This window comes from Canis lupus, chromosome 19, assembly GCF_048164855.1.
Source record: "Canis lupus baileyi chromosome 19, mCanLup2.hap1, whole genome shotgun sequence".
Classification (NCBI taxonomy): domain Eukaryota; kingdom Metazoa; phylum Chordata; class Mammalia; order Carnivora; family Canidae; genus Canis; species Canis lupus.
This window is the reverse complement of record NC_132856.1, coordinates 57,337,198-57,355,744: the sequence shown is the minus strand read 5'-3', so window position 1 is coordinate 57,355,744 and position 18,547 is coordinate 57,337,198. Positions and strand designations below refer to the sequence as shown.

Here is an 18,547-nt window from a genome sequence, read left to right as displayed (position 1 = left end):
CAGGGGGCAGGGGAGGGGAGCCCCGGAGGGAGAAGACGGCTGTCCTTCCTTTCCTTCCAGGTGGTGGAGTTCCCAGAAGTGGTAGTGTTGGCAGGGAGGGTGCCCTAGCATCTTCCTGCTAATAAGCAGGGGTCCCCGGGCTCCCCGGGCTCCCCAGGCTCCCCGGGGCCGGCTGCTGGGAGTCCTGGGGTCTCGCCCCACCTCCCAACCACAGGCACTGCTGTGGACCCAGGGCTGGGGACCCTGCCACCAGCATTCTGCTGGGTCACGGGGCCACCATATATGGCAAAGCATCATCACTTGCCTGAAATAGAAACATTGAAATAGCCACAGGAAGCCCAGCAGCACCAGTAGATTCAGACCAGAGTCAGAGGTCCCACGATGGGGTTCGCCTGCTGTCGCCTCAGCGGGGACGGAGCCCGTGTGTAAAGCTGGAGGAGGCCCTGACACCCCAGGGAAGCTCTCTCCTTGACGCTGTCAGGGAGATGGGGAGCGGTTGAGGGGGGCTGGCTTGCTCCCTCAGTGAATCAATACTTGGTGTCTGAGTGGTACCCGCGTCTTCCCCGGCACCCCATGGACCCTTGTCCCACACTCTGGAAGGCCCTACCCCAGAAGGAGAGATCAGAGGGCCCACAGGGGCTGGACTGGAGAAAGACAGACTTCAGTGGGCAGCACCAGGTTCCCCAATCTCCAAGGAGGGCTGACCTGGGGTGCAGGGGGCCCCCCAGCATACGGGCACCTGACTCCAGGGAGCGAGGTTTGAGTCCATGGCTTATTTGGGGTGAACTCCCCATCCCCGAAGGCATTCAAGTGTTGGCCACTTTGAATCTCAAAGACAAAGATGGGAATTCCAGGCCTCAGAGGTGGGAACCCCTAGTTTCTCCTCCTCCTGCCAGGAGCGGGGTGTGGGGGAACTTGGGGGACTTGCCCCTTCCTCTGCCAGCCTGAAGCCAGCCGGCAGCCACACCAGCAGGCTGGACTCCAGAGCTACCCAGCCCCGCGCTGCTCACCCCCCATATTTCTGTCCTGTCAACGTGATTGTGGAAAATCCCTGACGCCCCAGGCCACCCGCTGGTGCAGGTGACACAGAAGGCCCCCCCGGGCTCCCTAGTTGCCTCCAGTGTTTCTCCTTGCCATCACTCACCTTCCGCTGCGTGCCCAAGGATGAAGATGTGACTGCGCGCCCCCGGGCCCCGCTGTGAGTCCTCCCAGAGCTCCCCGCCACCGCCACTGAGGCGCTGGGTCTGGCACTCAGAGCTCTTCCCGTGCAGGAGTTTGCGTCCCCTTGTGCCACCTGTCCCTTCTGCCTGCAGTGCCCTGCCACCTCACCCGGCCGGTGTCCCCCGCTCATGCCCCCCTCAACTGGCAGCATGTCGGTGAAGCCTTCTTGGATGCCCGCGCCCTGCTCACAGCAAGACCCGGCCCCGGGAAGACCCCCCGCGGGAGGCCCTGGCCCTCTGGTCTCGCTGTGTCGCGCTGGCCGTGGACCTGGCCTTGGTGACCGAGCCCTCGGCCCGCCGGGGAAGGAGCCCAGTCCCAGTGATGTGGGAAACAAAGGCAGAAGGAAATTATTCCATTTCCTTACTCCCTACAGCCCGCTGACAAAGTCCTTGCAACGGGCAGAGCGACCTTCCTCTAGGGACTCGGCTGCCTCGATGTGACGCTCTGCCAAGGGCAAGAGGCAGCCCTAGCCCGACCCCAGGACCCTGTGCATCTACTCTGACATACAAAAATCCGGGGGATCCCTGGGTGGCTCAGCGGTTTAGCGCCTGCCTTCGGCCCAGGGCGCAATCCTGGAGTCCCGGGATCGAATCCCGCGTCAGGCTCCCGGCATGGAGCCTGCTTCTCCCTCCTCCTGTGTCTCTGCCTCTCTCTCTCTCTATGTCTATCATAAATAAATAAATCTTAAAAAAAAAAAAGAGCCTGTCCTCTATTTAAAAAAAAAATCCCTTTGGAAACTTCCTTTATCTTTACCCCCCAAGATATCACCCTCCGAGCGATCATCCACCAAGCATATGACCCCGCCCCCGACGTCTATCTGAAGGGTATCATGACTGAGTTTTTGCTAAATAATAATAAATGATCTTTCCCAACAATAGCTAGCCCCCTCGGGATCCGGGAAACCTTGTTCCCAAAATACCTGGGAGGCTTACACTCTCCCTAACCCGCTCTCAGCTTGAGAGTGTATCATGGGCCATCCTCCTGACCCCATAATGGGCAGCTCTTTCTGCCCACGGGCCCCGGGCCTCGCACTTTAATAAATCCACCTTCTTGCATCAAAGACGTCTCAAGGATTCTTTGTGGGCCGTCAGCTTCGAACCCTCACGTCTCCCCTACATCAGCAAGACGGCAGGGGCTGAATCCTGCAGGAAGAAAGAATGCAAATCCTTGGATCCTGCCAGAGGTCACGCTACGACTAGTGCTGGAAGCCACTGGTTGCTTTTTGGGTTGCTTCTGAGGCGGGTTTCTGCTACCTGCAAGCAGAAGGAATCCTAATACCGAAAACGGGGCAGGAAGTAGGGCGGTGGAAAGACTTGGAGAAGCTGATTAGATTTCCCTCAACCCAGTCAGGAAGCGGGATCTCTTGGGTGCGCCCTCCCACGATTCCATAAATCTGCCCGCCACCCATCCCTCACCTGCGGCAGAAGGACCCCGAGGGACCCCTTCAATCCCTCCCCAACGCCTTTCCTTCTTTATTTCTTTATCCAAATCTCACTCTGCTTCCCTCCTACCTTTCTCCTGTTTGGGCTGTTGCGATTTGGGTGGGGAGTTGGGGGGGCCGATCCCCTCCTTCTGGAATTGGAGCAGCTGAGTTCCAGAGAGGCAAAGCAACTAGTCCCTGCTCACGCAGCTGGCCGGGGCTACACACCAGGCCTGCGGACTCCACTCAGGGGGGCTGTAAGCTTCTCAAAGGCAGAGCTCGTTTCTTCTTCTTTACTAATACGGATGAAGGTCAACGTAGGCAATGAACAGGGGGGGTCATGTGACCTGCCCTTCACATAGTGCATCGGTCAGTTACGGACGGAGGACCCCCAAGTGCGAGAGGCTTGAACTAGACAGAAGGTAAATCTCTGAGGGGTGTGCTCCTGGGCAATGTCAGGAACCGGGGCTCCTGCCGTCTTGCTGCTCTGCCTTTCATAGCACGCGAACTTCCATCTCTTGCGCTAAGAGGGCTGCTCAAGCTCCAGCCCTCCCATGTGCATTCCAGCCAACAGGAAGCAGGAAACTGGGGGGGGAAAGGTTCACCTCTTCTCCTTAAGGCCTCTTCCTGGGGATGCCCGGGGCAGGGTGTGTGTGTGTGTGTGTGTGTGTGTGTGTGTGTGTGTGAGTGGTTGAGCGTCTGCCTTTGGCTCAGGTTGTGATCCCGGCGTCCTGGGATCGAGTCCTGCATCCGGTTCCCGCTTCTCCCTCTGCCTGTGTCTCTGCCTCTCTCTCTCTGTGTCTCTCATGAAAATCTTTAAAACATAAAAATTTAAAAAAATAAATAAATACATAAAGCCTCTTCCTGGAAGATTCACGGTGACACCTTTGCTTCATTCCACTGGATGGAACTTAGCCACGAGGTCAAAATCAGTAGCAGGGGAAGCTGGGAAATGTAGTCTTTACAGCGTAGCAGGGCAGGGCAGGGCAGGGGGAGGCAAAGAAGCTTCCTCAAAGCCCTGTTCCCACCCCAGGGCCTTTGCCTCAGCTGTGCCTTCTGCCGGGGCACTTCCCCAGACATACCTTACAGAATATTGCAACGTGCTGACACTTCACGTCCCCGCCCCTTGGAGCTCTGCAGAGCTCCCGTAGTCTAACTGACCATATATGCTGTTTGTTTTTCTTGTTGCTGGCCGCATCCTCTCTCGAACATCAGCTCCCCCGAGGGCAGGGATTTTGGACTGTGTCATTCATTGCTGTGGCCTCTGTACCTGGCACACAGGAGATGCTCAGAACCTATTTTTTGTTTTGTTTTGTTTTATTTTTAAGCCAGTGAATATCGGGGAGGGGAGAGGTAACGGCAGTGAAGACACCTGTGCGCTGACCACTTTCATTGTACCCATTTACAGACGTGAAAAACTAAGGCTCAGAGGGTTCTGCGGCTCACCCCAGGACACAGGAAGTAGGCAGGCTGAACTTTTTAACCCAGGGCTGTCAGGGTCCAGGGCCCCACACTCCAGCTGCACAGCAAGCATCCGAGAGACCACCCGTCCGAAGAGTTTTATAGAGGGCAGGTGAGGCAGGCCAGCGGCAGCCAGGTGTAGGAACAGCTACACCCTAGTGGATCTTCCGCTGGAGCATGTGGCCAGGTCAGACTGCCCCAATTAGTACACCTTTAAATTTAGCTTTCCCTTCCCTGCCAGGGGACTTGGGGATTCGGCGGAGGAACACTCCGCTCTTTCGAGGAAAATTGCTGCATCGCTCGCTCTGCAGCTGGAGGCGGGGCTTGATGGGCCATTCTCTGCTCTACTGCTTTGGGGTGCCAGGGATGGTCGGCCTTGGGTGGTAGAGTCGATCTGCTCCCACATCCCTCACCTTGCCTTCCTTGTTCCATAGGTGGAGCTGGGCCTGTCATTTCCCAGCCACGCTTGCACGTTCAACACGTGTAAACTGGGTCTGGGTCCCTTTTTGGCTTAAAATCTTGCCGTTTTAAGGCTCCGCCACGCTTAGGGTAAACCCAGGCTCCTCACTGCAGCCCGTCTCCAGCTGGGTCTGGCTGCTGTGACCTCTTGCTCCGAGCTCCCTCCACTTCCCTGGGCTGGCTCTCTACCACCTCCTCTCTGCTCCTCCTGCCTGTTCCTCGAATGTTCTAGGCATTGATTGCCCAGCCTTGGAGCCTTCGCACAGGCTGTTTTCTCCTCCTAGTATTTGCTTTTCCTGGCTTGACTCTCAAGATTGGCTCCCTCTCAGCACTTCTGGCTCCTCTGAGAGACCCTTTACTGACCACCCATAATGGCCACCCACCATCTGAGCCCAAATCACTGCCTGTTATCCTGTCTTACTCATTCTTGTTGACTGCCCTCCTGACTTGCTCTGACCCCCTTCATAAAATATATATATATTCCATGAACGAGGGCAGGGACTGTCTCTGGCTTGGTCAGTCATTCATCTCTGGACCTGGCACAGAGCAGACCCTTATGTTATTATATGTGAATTGCTCACAGCAGAGCAACGTCCACATAAGAACACTTTTATTTTCTAGGACTTGCTTTGTTATTTTCCTGGAGTTAATAGTTGCCTTTGTTTTGTGTATCTATGACATCCTCTTACCTCCAGCCATTCTGATGGAAGAAACTTCTCCACTCAGGGCCAGCTGCAGCCCAGCTGTACCCCTGGCCCTTCTTTTTTGGCACGTGGGTATTTCTGGGATGTAGCTCCTGTTTCTTGGGTCCGGGTCTCCCTGTTTCTTGGTCTGTGCCCTTGTTTTGGGAATGTGAGCCCTCTAGGCATTTCCAGAGAAGGTATTCTCTCTCCGTACTCTTCTGTGATGGTGGTTTGGCTGAGGACGCTGTGCTGGGTGGGGGCTAATTTCCTTTGCCTTGTGTCTTCCAGCTTCCAGTCTTGGGCAGTTGAACAGCCTGAAGCCAATCCTCTTTCCTCATTGTCTGCTCATCATGTTGTCTTCTCTCTCTTGGGGAAGCTTGTAGAATCTTCTTATTCTCCTCATCCTGCACTTTCAAAGTGTGGGTTTGGTGTGGGTCTTTTCTTCGCCTGTGGTGCTGGATATTTAGTGGGGCTGTATCATGTCTTCCATTCCCCGCAAACTTCCTAGAATGACATCACTGGTGATATCTTCGACCTTGGTGTCTCCTCTGTGGAACTCTTCTTTGACATGTGTTGGCCTTCCTGGGTTGATCTTCTAATTTTCTTGCCTACCTTTTTTTCATTTTGTCTCCTCATTCTACTTTTTCTTCCAAGCCTGTCAACATTTCCATCTTGACTATCAGGTTTTTAATTTCCAAGGGCTGTTTCTTGTCCATTGAATGTTCTTTTTCTTAAAGATTTTTAGGACATCTCTACACCAAACGCAGGGCTTCAACCCACTCTCCTGAGATCAAGAGTCGCATGCTCCCCCGACTGAACCAGCCAGGCACCCCTCGGTGTTCTTTTTCCAAAAGCTGCTTCCTGATTGCTGTGTCTCCTGAGACCTGAGGATTAACCTACTCGAGGGTTTCTCTGCAACTCATTGTCTCTTTCCTCCAACAAGTTACTTTTTTCTTCTCCTTTTGGGTTTTAGTCTCTCACTAGCTGCTAGAATTTTTGAGGCATGTGCTGCAGAGCTGACAGGGGGGCCCCTTGCCGTTGGGGTGGCTTCACTCTGGTTTGAGTCTGAGGCACTAGCCACTGTAGGCGAGTCCCAAACACCAGCAACATCTGCAGGGTCTTTCTCACAGCCCCGCGGCTGGTGTTCTAAAGATGAAGGGGCCACTGTTCCATGTGTGACTTTGTGACTTTCATCTCGATTGCTGGTTTCCACCTTCACACTTGCCCTCTGCCACACCTATAACTCTGAGGCTGACCCTTTCTGGGCAGCAGGTGTGAAAAAATACATTTTATCACTGAGTTCTCCCCCCAGCTCTGCAACCTGGGTGCTAGTAGTTGAAATTCAGCTTTATAGAGGCTCGGGGAGGTGACACCCCACAGCTAATATGTCCAAGGGCCACACTGACACTAGAGCCCGGAGTCACCCTCCCTGCACGAGTTACAGGGTCTGGGTCGTCTTTGGGTCCCCTCAAGGAAGGCAGTGAGTGCTTGCTGATTGAATATTGAACACATTTCAACACTCTTGGTGGGAGCCATGGGGAAGCCACGCGAGTGACTGTAGTTCGATAAACACTGTGTTGAACAACTGAGGAAAAGAAAGAACAGCGGTGTGGGATGTGAGACATCACACAGGAGGAAACCGAACTGTTACACTTCTGTCCATGCGAAGAGAAACGTTTGGGACATGAGAAGACAGGGTCCTGACTTGGGGTGGAGTCTGGGGCTCCTTCGGTTACAGCGAGAGGGACACTGGCAAAACCTGATGGAACACAATCTCGCACATGGAAGTTTCGGATGCCTTAAAATGCTCGTGCCCTTAGATTGAGAAGCTCCATTTTTGGACACCTATGGGGGTCAGCGACAGAACCCCAACTGTACAACAGCAATCTAAGTGTCCAACAGTAGGGGGGGATGGTTAAGCAAATGAAGGTATGTTTATTTTATGGAATATTATGCAGCTGTTAAAAATTTTCTCTCTTCATAATAGCCCCAAAGTGGCTATTTCCAGTTTTGGAAACAACGCAAATGTCCATCAATGGATGAGTAGATAACAAGACGTGACCCACCCACACGTGGGAATATCAGCTACGAACAGGAGTGAGGCGGCCACATGCGCTGCCCTGTGGACAGTTGGACCCTGAAGTCACGATGCTCAGGGAGGGAACCAGATTCAGGAGGCCCCACGGGGTGTTAAGTCCACATGTGTGACATGTCCGGGATGGGCTCGTCCATGAACGGGAATGGGGCTCGTGGGGGCCGGGGGCTGGGGGTGACAGATGAGGGGGCTAGGTTTCGTTTTTGGGGTGATGGAATGTTCTGGAATGAGACAGTGGTAAAGGTTGCACACCTCTGGAAAAAAAAACAACCCAAAACCACTGGGTTTTACACTTTGAAATGAAGTGGTTAAGTTTCACACTATGTGCTCAATTTTAAAAATTACGTCATGAGGTCTGCAGAAGTATAAGAAAAAGTATCTGAACACATTAAAACACATGAGAAAGCCACGCTGTGACAGCGTCAAGTGAAGAAAAGCAGGAATCACGATGGTATAAAGAGCCTCTCCGCAACCAGGAGAGCATGAGAGGCGGGAAAGGAAGGAAACCCCGTTCGGGTTCGCAGCGGTCCACTGCATTCCGCTCTTCCACTGTTATGGAACTTTCAAGTTCTTTGTAATGGGAAACCGCAACGCATTCAAGCTCCTTAGTGTAAAGCGGATGTAAACTCACCATCTTCACCATCATAATTGCCTCTAGGCTCACAGCTCAGGGCACGGAGCACACTCACTCCACCACACACCCACCCCCACCACTGTCTCCAGAACCTTCCATCTCCCCACACGGAGACCCCGTCCCCAGGAAGCACTGACCCCCTGCCCCCTGCCCCACCCCCGGCTCCCACCACCTCTTCTCTGTCTCTGTGGATGGGCCTCGACACCTGCCCCCACGTGGACGGACCTCGAGGACACCGGGCTCAGGGAGGGGACCCAGACCCAGAAGGACTCCTCCTGCAGGACTCCACTCCCAGGAGGTCCCCAGAGGAGGCCCGTCCACAGAGACAGAAGAGGTGGTGGGAGCCGGGGGGGGGGGGGGGCAGGGGGTCAGTGCTTCCTGGGGCAGGTGTCGGGGCCCCTTCCTCCCCGAGGCTGGGTCGTGTCCCGGGTGTGGACGGGCCGCACTGTGTATTGACCTGTTGACGGGCAAGTGGGTCATGTCCACCCTTTGTCTGCCGTGGACAATGCTGCTGGGAACATGGGGAGGCAAATACCTGCTTCCTAATACTTTTTTTTTTTTTGGCAGAACCTGGGCAGACATAACCGGGCACTACTCCCCCAGCCCAGGGCCCTTCCGCACCGAAGGGGCAGCTCTGGCCTCTGGCTCATCCGCTAGCACAGCCTTCACCTGCTCGCCTGGAACACCTTCCCGACTAACAGGCACCCAGGGAGCCCAGGGAGCCCGCCCGCAGGGCCTCTGGAGATGCCCCCGCTGCCCCTGGGGCGCCACTTATCCCCCGACAAGGGACGCGGCGGGTTTTCACGGTCAGCAGGGACTTTGGATGAAGTTGGCAGACCTGCCCTTCCATTTTTGTCTCTGGGGACGGGCTGCCAGGTTCAGCTCCAGCCCTGCCCACACGGCCCGCGTCATCCCTCCCACACTCACCGCCGTCTCCTAGCAACCTGCTCGCCCGCCAGCATCCTGCAGCCTGAGGTCTAGGGGGGCTTCCCGGGCGCCGCCGGCCTGCGCTGGGGTCTCCTGCCCGGGGCTGCAACGAGCTCGGCGGCCCAGACGCTTCATCCATCTGGACCCAACGCTTCGCTAGCCAACTGCTTGATCATTGTGGAATTGCTGGGGGGGGGAGGGGGGTGCAGATCTGCCTCCCCAACAACGGCATTGGTTTCAGAGCACCCGGTGGTGAGGATGCCATCGTCTTCCCCAGCGAGAACAGTGGGTTATGGGGTTGTCTGGGGTCGCCCCTGCCAGGCACTGTGCCCGTGGGGCTTTCCACGACCGCCCCGCATGGTGGAGGCCAAGCCATCCTCCCTTTTCTTCACCTCCCCCCTCCTGCCACCCCCCCACCCCCCCCCACCACCGCAGCTGAGGCCTCACCCCAACCCTTCCAACAGCCTCCTGGGATGGACACAAACGGGGTCCTCACTGCCAGGAGGCATTTCCTCTGACAGGGAGCCGCATCTCGGAGGCAGAGCACGGCTCCAAGCCGCCTAACGCGTTTATTGGGCTACGACGGTGTCCGTGGTCTGTTCTGGGGGATACCGTGGTGAGCGGAGCGGCCGCACTCCCTGCCCACAGAGAAGTCACATCCCTGGGGGAAGGCGGGGAACATGTGATTCTAACCAGGGGTGTGCGGTAGTCAGAAAAACGGTCATGTGACCATCAGGCGTGCTCGAGGAGTCTCCTGTGAGGGGGTGACACCTGAGCTGAGACCCGAGGGAAGGGAGGAGTCGCGGGCCCTACAGGTCAGGGAAGAGCTTACTGGGTAGTGGGAACAGCATGTGCAAAGGCCCTGGGGTAAGGAGGTCTGAAGCAGCAGAGGGCCGCCGTCACGGCAGGCAGAAGGGGGGCTTGCACCCGAGCAGGCGGCAGTGAGCCGGGGCATCTGGGTGAGAGGCAGGGCCCTGGACGGGGAGCGTGGGGTGAAGGCCTGCTGCGGGAGGTGGAGAAGGCGGCGACGCCCTCCCCGTGCCCACCTGTGGCTGCAACCAGGGCCAGCTGAGGGGCTGGCTCTGACTCCTGGTGTTGTGGGGAGCGGGGGCGGGGGGCGGGGGCCGCCTGCCCTCTGGGAGGTGGTGGCGGCTAGGCGCGGGCTGGCTACAACGAGGCTCGGCCTCTCCCCGAGGGGCTGATGGCCCCCCGGCCAGGCTCTGAGAGGGGGTCCTGGCACCTCCCCACCCTGGTTGGCATGCGCCCTGCCCGTGCTCCGACAGGGCCACTCCCGCTGGACACCGTGCCCCCTCCCCTCCGGGCCCCTCCCTGCTGCCTGCGCCACTGCCCGGGGCGCCCTGGCTTGAGGCTGTCAGCAGCTCAGCCCGTGACCAGGTCTCCCCATGTGAGCCCCCCTACCCACCCCCGGAGGTCTGCAGTGAGGATTTGGGAAAACTCCAGCAAACTCTTGGTGGGAGACCTGCAGGCAGAGAACCCCCACCCCACCAACCCCGCTTGGCCGCCGCCTCCTCCAGGAAGCCCTCTGGGCCTCTGACCGTCGTGCTGATGGCCCCACTGTTCATTTCTGGGACCAGAACAAGAAGGGTTCCTTGAGCAGCCGTGGGGCAGGTGTGAGAGGAGTGCTTCTGGGGCAGGATCCCCAAGTGTGGGGATGGCCCGAGGGACCACACGTCAGGGTGCAGCCTCCAGGAAGTACCAGCTCCTCAGACCTCCCCACTGGTCACACTCGAGGCCTGAGTCCCAGAGGCCAACACTGGCTGGTCAGGTGCCCCTGCTCGGAGCCCTGAGGGAGTGGGGGGGGGGGCCCGCAGGCGCACCTGTACCCCGAGCAAAGGATTGCACAGTGCACAGCAAAAGATGCTGTTTATTTACTCCCCGCCCCCCACAAACTCTGGGGTAGCCCTACAAGGACATGAGACACGAAGCCACACTCAGACTGTCCCCTAAACACAGAGGTGAAACTAAAAGGACCAAGTGACTGTAGACTTTTCTCCTTCAGGGTCACGGGGCAGCTGGTCAGAACCCCCGAGCACAGGGAGGCCTGCCGGGGCGGGCGGGGGCTGGGGGGTGCCCCACGTCCACCAGCGCTCCTGCACCAGGCCCCGCCCTCGGCCCACCCGCAGCTGCACGTGAGTGGGGCCGAGGGCAAGGCCCAGCCCCGAACGAGAAGCTGCACATGGCAGCATTACTAGAAGGCACTCGGCGGTAGGGGTCAGGGCACACTGGGTCATGGACGCGGCTGGGAGGCGAGGGGGTGCCCAGCCTGCATCCTCACCACCCTCCCTGAGGGCTGACGTCGGTGGGGTGGGGGAGACACCAGCCCAGCTCAGGCCTGCAGACCTCTGGCTGTGGGGTCGGGGGCTTCTCTAGGCTGGGGGTCTGGAGGGGTCGGCTGGGTCGGCAGCAGGCTGGGCCTGGGGAGCCCGGCTCCAGGCCTGGCAGTGCCCCGGGTTCACCCCCCCGCCCCCCAGTGCTCCCTGGCCTGCCTCCCCCGCCAAGGGGGCCTGTCCGCCTGATTTCCAGTCCTCACACGGCTGGGGCATCCCAAGGAAGCGCTCCCGAGCCCCACGTGCCTAGCAGGCCACCGGCGAGTTGAAAGCCAGTGAGAAACACCAGGGTTTACCATCCCATCGGTGCGCTGTACCTCCTACCGGCTGCGGGGGGAGGGGGGGCAGGCCTGGGCTGGCGGGGCTGCCCCAGTCGGCTCTCACTCCCAACAGCGTGGTTTCACTGAAGATCTAAGCACAACTGTTTTTAAAGAAACCCACAGAGCGTTTCCGGAAAGGAAAACACGACTGTCCTCTGGCTGCGGGGACATGTGCCACATCACTCGCAGGGGTGAGGCTGCTCACGCAGGTCCCTCTCTGCCCTGCCCGCCCTGCTTCCTCTGGACTTCGCACTCCGAGGCCACAACCTCCTCCCGCAGCCTCTTCCGGAAGCGTGGCCCTGGCCTGCTCCTGGGGGGTGGCAGCGGCTCCATGCCCAGGATCGTGTGGATCTGCCGGAAGGCCAACAGGCGCAGGGCGTGCTGGGGGCAGAGAGCCAGTCAGGGCCCACCCGCGGCCTCCCCTGCTGCAGCCCCGGCCCGGCCCACCGCGGGCACAGGGGCTCCAGGGGTGTCCTTGACAGCAGCCTTCCGCCAACCACAGAGCCCAGGGCACACTAGGCGTGAAGAGGTGTGGGGGGCTCGCCGGGCGCTGATGGCAGGACGCTGCCTGGGAGCCCCTGGGGTGTCAGCCCCTTCCGGCCTCCCTGTGGGGACCCCAAATCCAGCCTCTGCTGTTGCCTCTGATCCGGAGCAACTTGGCTCTTCCTGTCAGGGGCAATTCGTAAGTGCCAGGCCTGATGCGGTTTGTGTGCCACTGGGAGATCTTCTTATAAATAAACTCGCCGACGAAAGGGAAACCACAGGCGGGGGCTGTGCTGGGGGCCAGCCGAGCTCGAGGCCATGGCTGGGTGTTTTCACAGCACAGGGAGGGGGGGCTGGGGGCGCCCAGGGAAGTCCCAGCCAGCAAGGGCCCAGGTGTGTGCCTCGTCGCCATGGCAGCCGGGCTGTCCTGCTCCTGGGAAGGGTCCTGCCACCTGCAGGCCACCCATCTCCGCAAAGGGAAGGTGGGGGAGGGAGAGCCCCAGACCATTTGCAGGACCACCAAGCCTTGCTGGGACCTGGGTGCCACCCTCCGTCTGCTGGGGCTGGACTCCACTCAGAGCCCTGTGAGCCGCAGAGATCGGCTGTCCTACCTGGGCAGTGGCCGTGAGGTCCTCGCGCTGCTGGGGGGTCATGGACTCGAGGGTGTCCCTCTGGTCTCTCTCGCAGGGATCCTGGAGCCCAGGCCCATCTTGGTGAGGGGAGGTGGGGGCGGCGAAGGAGAGAGCACCCTGGTGAAACACTGCCATGGCCACGGGGCCATGCAGGGGCCCAGGCGGGTTCCAGGGCGTCCGCCCCTGCCCCCCCCCCATGCACCTGTGACCGCAGTGACATGAAGGGCCCACAGGACGGGCCCACGGCATCACTTCTCCCCTCTCTTAACCTGCCACCATCCCGCAGCACCAGAAGGACCAGGAAACCCCATTTCTGCATCTAACACCTCAACGTTGCAGTGGGTATGGGGACGCCCTCGGCACCCGTAACATAGGCCGCGTGAGCACCTCGGCGCGCAGCCCACTGTCCCGCCGGTTATTTCCTTGGGCAAGATTCCCGGGCTCTCCCGACACAGGGGGGCCCCTGAGAACCAGGGCTGTGCGGCCCCTCCCACTCTCCTTCGCAGGCGCCGTCCTGAGCCTGTGTATGCAGCTCCCTCTGCACCTGCCACGTGCTCTAGCGTTCTGGGCTCCGGCTGGTGGGACTGACCTGGCAGGAGTGTCCCCGAGGCCACGCACTCCAGGACACGCCTCAAGCCGTCCCCAGGGTTCAGGCGCCCACATGCGCTGCTCAGAGCCTTCTCCACCAGCAGCTCCAGGGCCTGGGGTGCGGGGACAGGACAGACACTGAGGTGTAAGAGAGCGCTTGGGCCGCTGGCTCCCACCCCAACAAGAGCCAACCCTGGGCCGAGAGGCCCCCCCACCCTGCCCGGCTCTCTGCCTCTCGCCCACCCTTCCCCGGAGCCTGGCCTCCTGCCCCCGTCACGCCCTCTGTGACCCTCTTGCATTTAGCCCTCTCAGAGTGGACCCCGTGTCCACCCTGGGGTGGTGTCAAGAGCGGTGCCCCCCTAGACACGGCGGGAAGTGGAGGTTGGGGAGGGGGCACGAGAACCCTGGTGGCTAAGGCCCAGGGCTGGGCGCGGGGAAGGGCTTTGGAGGCAGAACTGCAAGTAGAAAAACTTGTCCCCAAAGTAAACGAGGGAGGGACAGACTCAGACCCGCCCTCGGGTGCAGGGGTATGGCGCGATCCCAAAGGAGGGTGTGAGGCGGGGAGTAGCCCAGAGAGGGCAGGGGGCTGGGGGCCTTGCAACACGGCACCTCGGGGCCTGGGCGCACGTGTGCCCCGTGGTGTCTTCTCCCCGCTTCCCCACGATGGGCTCCAGGGTGACTGCCAGGGGGTGTCAGAGGAGAGAGGGCGCAGGCCAGGCTCCTGTTCTGTGTGCAAGGTGTGGGTTTAAGGTGCTCCCCCTGGTCCCAAGGGACCCCGAGACGTGCCCCCCATCCACCTTCCCTGGCTGCTCAGGCTTCAGTGGGCGCCTTTCTGAAAAGCCCAGCCTGGGATGGGGAGCGTCTGTCTGGGACAAAACGGGGCCCCCGGGGATGCCTCACCCAGTCTGGCAGGGCGCCCCACGTGGGCACACGCTGGCAGAGGTCACGAAGGACCCTGAGGACGATCACACACGACTGCAGGCCGCTGGCTCGAGCCTTTGGGGGAAGAGGCGCCCGTGAGCTCAGGGAGCCAGCCCGTGAGGCGTGGGGAACAAGGGCCACCCGGGGCCGTTGGCCAGGAGACATGGGCCGACGCCAGGCAGGGAGCCGCCGTCAGACGCTGCCCTTCATGGTTGTACTCAGAGCCCGCTCTCCTGCGCGGCAGGGCAGACCGCGTGGCCCCCCGCCCCTGCCCCCTGACCTGGAACCACTTGGCATGGCGGAGGGCGGCCAGTGACTGCAGGCACTTCTCTGGGCTCAGGATGTCGTCGGGGTTGGGCTGAGGCACCTGCACTCCTTCTAGAAGTAAAGGGCATGTGGGCACGGTGCCCCCTACCCCTCCTCCCACCCCCCGCCTCCCAGGGCCCTAGACCGGCCACCTTCCTCCAGACACTGCAAGGGCCAGAGACAATCCTCTCCCCCTGTGGTTTCTTTTCTTCTTTTCTTTTCTTTTCTTTTCTTTTCTTTTCTTTTCTTTTCTTTTCTTTTCTTTTCTTTTCTTTTCTAAGATTTATTTATTCATGATAGAGAGAAAGAGAGAGAAGCAGAGACACAGGCAGAGGGAGAAGCAGGCTCCATGCCGGGAGCCCGACGCGGGACTCGATCCCGGGTCTCCAGGATCGCGCCCTGGGCCAAAGGCAGGCACCAAACCGCTGAGCCACCCAGGGATCCCTCCCCCTGTGGTTTCAAGGGGGAAACTCCAGCACCCAGTCCCGTGGTGAGCAAATTCCACATCAGGTGGAAAACGATAAATGAAGCCAGACTTCCAGATACTTCCAAGTGCATCCCAACAAGGGAGCAAGAGGGTCAGATTCAAACAGATGCCACCGCTGATGGCAAAGGCCTGGCGTTGGGGAGACACCCTCTGACTGCTGCTTCACACGCACCTCCTCGCCCCAGGAGGCCCCGGGTACAGAGGTCAGCAGTGAGACCCACGTCACTTGTGCATAGATGTCCCCACAGTGGGTGTCAGGCCAGCTGCTCTCTCAGGCAGAGATGGAGGCGGCAGGGGTGTCTGCGAGGAGGGGCTTTTGACACCCCCTCTGGTGACCACCAGCCGGGGCCCGGGCATCCCTGGGGACACAGGGGCCACCCCCAAGCCTGCGCCGTTAGTGGACTCGGGCCGTCCACACTTCCCGACCTGCCCCATCTGCCCCTTGTTCATGTGCTGGAGCAAAGCCTCATGGGGCCTTCGGCTACAATTTAATGGTGTTTTATCCCCGAGTTTATTTTTTAGATGAATGTGACAGCTGGTAATGTTTTCCACCAACGGTTCAACGGTGCCACTCAAAAAATTAAAGTGACAAAAGTGAACTGATTTAAAGAACAGTGTGAGACGTTCGGGGTCCTCAGCTCTGACGAAACAAGCAGAAGGGGCTTTAAGAATGACCAGAGCTTGGGACGCCTGGTGGCTAAGCATTTGAGCGTCTGCCTCCAGCCCAGGGTGTGATCCTGGGGTCCCAAGATCGAGTCCCACACTGGGCCTCCTGCAGGGAGCCTGCTTCTCCCTCTGCCTGTGTCTCTGCTTCTCCCTCTGCATCTCTCAGGAATAAATAAATAAAATCTTTAAAAAATAAAAATAAAGGAATGACCAGCTGTGGGCCCGTGTCTGTCGGCAGCTGCCCTGAGGCCCAGCTCTTCTCCCATGGCAGCATCCAGGGCTGACAGAATACATCCCTGGCCGCGGACCCCACCCCACCCGCACACAGGCAGATGCTGCCCTCAGCCACCAGTGAGTGTGGGGAGCAGGTGGGACGCAGGGGCCCGGCCGCACCTTGGTCCACAGAGGAGTCCTCCCGCATCAGGGGCGAGGTGACACACACAATGACCTTCATCCTGGGCTCCTCACAGGAGGAAATGATGACGCTGTCTTCAGAGTCAGAGGAGACCTCATACTTATCTTCTGTCACCATCTGTGAGGTGCAAAGGCAACAGGAATCCGTGTCACTGCAGCTGAGAAGCACAGGGAAACCAGCAAGGATGGAGTCGAGTGACAAGCCCCGGGCTGGGCGTCTGGAACCTCCAAGGGACCGAGACATCGCCCCCACCCTGCAGGGGCGCAAATATGTAGCAATGCGTACAGATAACGGATCCTACATGTAGGTACCTTCATATGTAAAGAATGCCCACAGCTCAATAACAAGATGAGCAATCCAATTAAAGAAACAAACTGGTGAGTAACCTAACAGGCAGTTTGTGGAAAAGAAACAGAAAGGACCCTCTTTACACAACAACACAGGTTCCTCCCATGGTGAGGACGAAGCAAATTAAAACTATAATGAGGTGCCATCGTCACCCGTGAGGACAAACCTCAAGAAGTCTGAGGGGCAGCCCGGCTGGCAAACCCGGGCACCCATAAACTGCTGGCAGAGGCTGATCTGGAGACGTGCACCAGAAGCATCTGGCCTCCCGTTGCCCAGCAATTCTGCCCCTGGGAGAAGCTCTCACAGGTGTACAAGGTCATCTCCTCGCTGGTAACACTGCGCACCGGAAACGGCCTGACTGTCCAACTACACGGGCGGGGCCCTCAAGTGATGGACGGACAGCAGTGAAATGCTCATCGGCCACACGACACGGCGACGCTCCTTAAGCACTTAAGCAAGGTTACGCAACTGGACCCAAGAGGTGCTGCCCAGTGAGAACGGCAAGACCACTTAGTGGGTCTAACAAGCTCCAGGGTGGGCATACCAGGGAAGTGTGGGGAGAGCCCATTCCACGTCCTGCCTCCAGGCAAGACCCAGGCGCCCTCTGGCTCTGGTCGCCACCCTTACCTGCCACAGGGGCCCAGGCACGGCCACTGCCTCTCACTGGGGGCGGCCCTGAGCCGGCCACCCTCACACGCAGGGCCTCCGGGGAGATTTCACAACCGAGGCATGTTTGGTGCAGCGCCCACTGCCCCAAGAGGCCTTACTGTGCCCCTTGCCTTGTTTGGGCAGCGTGCTCCCGAGCTGGCCTGGAGCTTCAGGCAGCCGTGTCTGCACCCCTGGACATGCTCCACGCCCCGGCTAAGCCGCCTGGCCCCCACCTGGCCAGCACAGATGAGCCCGAGTTAGGCGGTGGGTTCAGATGCTTCCCCGTCACAGCTCCACATCTTAGTGTGGGGACCAGGGAGCCCACGGCCCACCTCAGGGGGCCTGGGGCCTGCAGCACGGAGCTGTGCACCCAGCACCCAGCGTCCATCACCCTCTGACACCACCTGCATATACGCCTGAGGCCACTCTTGGCCCTGAAACGCACCCTCCTCCTGCCCGGTCCCCTGTTCTGCTCAGGGCCTCCTGCTGAGGTGGCCCCGGCGGCCTGTCCACGCTGCTAGAGTGGGGCGCACTGCCCACGACTGAGGCCATCCTCATGGGGCTGCACATGAGCCATGCTTGCACCCCTGCAGTAGTGAGCTGGAGACTACAGTGAAGGAAACAAGTATTTACTGATTTACTTAAAGATTAACTATGAGAGAGAGAGAGAGTGAGTGAGCTTGAGCCCGCTCATGTGGGCATACAAGGCGGGGGAGAGCAGAGGAGGAGGGAGAGGGAGAGGGAACCTCAAGCAGACCCCCTGCTGAGCACCGACCCCCCCCCCCTCCCCGTTGCAGGGTTCGATCCCATGACCCTAGTATCATGACCTGAGCCGAGATCAAGAGTCCAAAACCTAACCGGCTGAGCCACAGAAACGAGTATTTACGTGGCCAAGTCGGGGCACGTCACTCCTCTGCTCAGAACCCTCCTGTCTTCCCACTTCCAGGGAAGTGGTATGATCCAGGCCCCCGTGTGCTCGGACACACCTGCCCCGCGGCCACTGCAGATGCAGGTCCTTCTACAGGGACCACTGCTCCCCCACCTTTCAAGGCCACCCCGGTCTCTAGCTCCTGCCTTGAGCGCTCTACCCTGTTGGGATGCACGCCTCCCACCACCCCGTGTCATGTGCCTCCCTGCTCCCGCCAGTGCTCCCTCCTTGGCATCAGGCTTTCACTTCTTCACCGACACGCTGGAGGTTAGCTTGCTCTCGTGCTCCCTGGTTGTGCGTCCTGACCAGCGTGGAGATGTGCTGGGGTCTGCCCGGCCCCCATGCGGGGTTCTCCCAGGATCGGAGGCTGACACACCAGGAAGGGCCCCCCACACACACCCCGGAACTGATTTTTTTTAGCCTGAGATGATCCATTTAGATCACAAGGCCATCTCAGTCCTCCCACAATTGTTGTTTCTGGGGAGAAAGTCCCAGGAGCCCAGGCCGCCTCCCGCTGGCCCCAGACGCCGCTCTGGCTGCCCCAGCACAAAGGGCCC

General features: G+C 59.4%; 1 protein-coding gene across 6 annotated transcripts in view; it reads right to left on the bottom strand.

The window, feature by feature from the left end:
- Nucleotides 1-10,765: 10,765 nt before the first annotated feature.
- ZFR2 (zinc finger RNA binding protein 2) overlaps nucleotides 10,766-18,547 on the bottom strand; it is a 44,184-nt gene continuing 36,402 nt past the window's right edge. For 3 of the 6 annotated variants that reach the window (XM_072787825.1, XM_072787820.1, XM_072787826.1), the window contains 6 exons: nucleotides 16,045-16,183; nucleotides 14,473-14,570; nucleotides 14,172-14,267; nucleotides 13,273-13,384; nucleotides 12,663-12,811; nucleotides 10,766-11,949 (listed from right to left, as the gene is read on the bottom strand). In XM_072787825.1, coding sequence (XP_072643926.1) covers nucleotides 11,770-11,949; nucleotides 12,663-12,811; nucleotides 13,273-13,384; nucleotides 14,172-14,267; nucleotides 14,473-14,570; nucleotides 16,045-16,183 — 774 coding nt within the window. In that variant the 3' untranslated portion in view covers nucleotides 10,766-11,769. The remainder of the gene's footprint in view (nucleotides 11,950-12,662; nucleotides 12,812-13,272; nucleotides 13,385-14,171; nucleotides 14,268-14,472; nucleotides 14,571-16,044; nucleotides 16,184-18,547) is intronic. The other 3 variants (XM_072787823.1, XM_072787821.1, XM_072787824.1) reach the window with 3 other exon arrangements.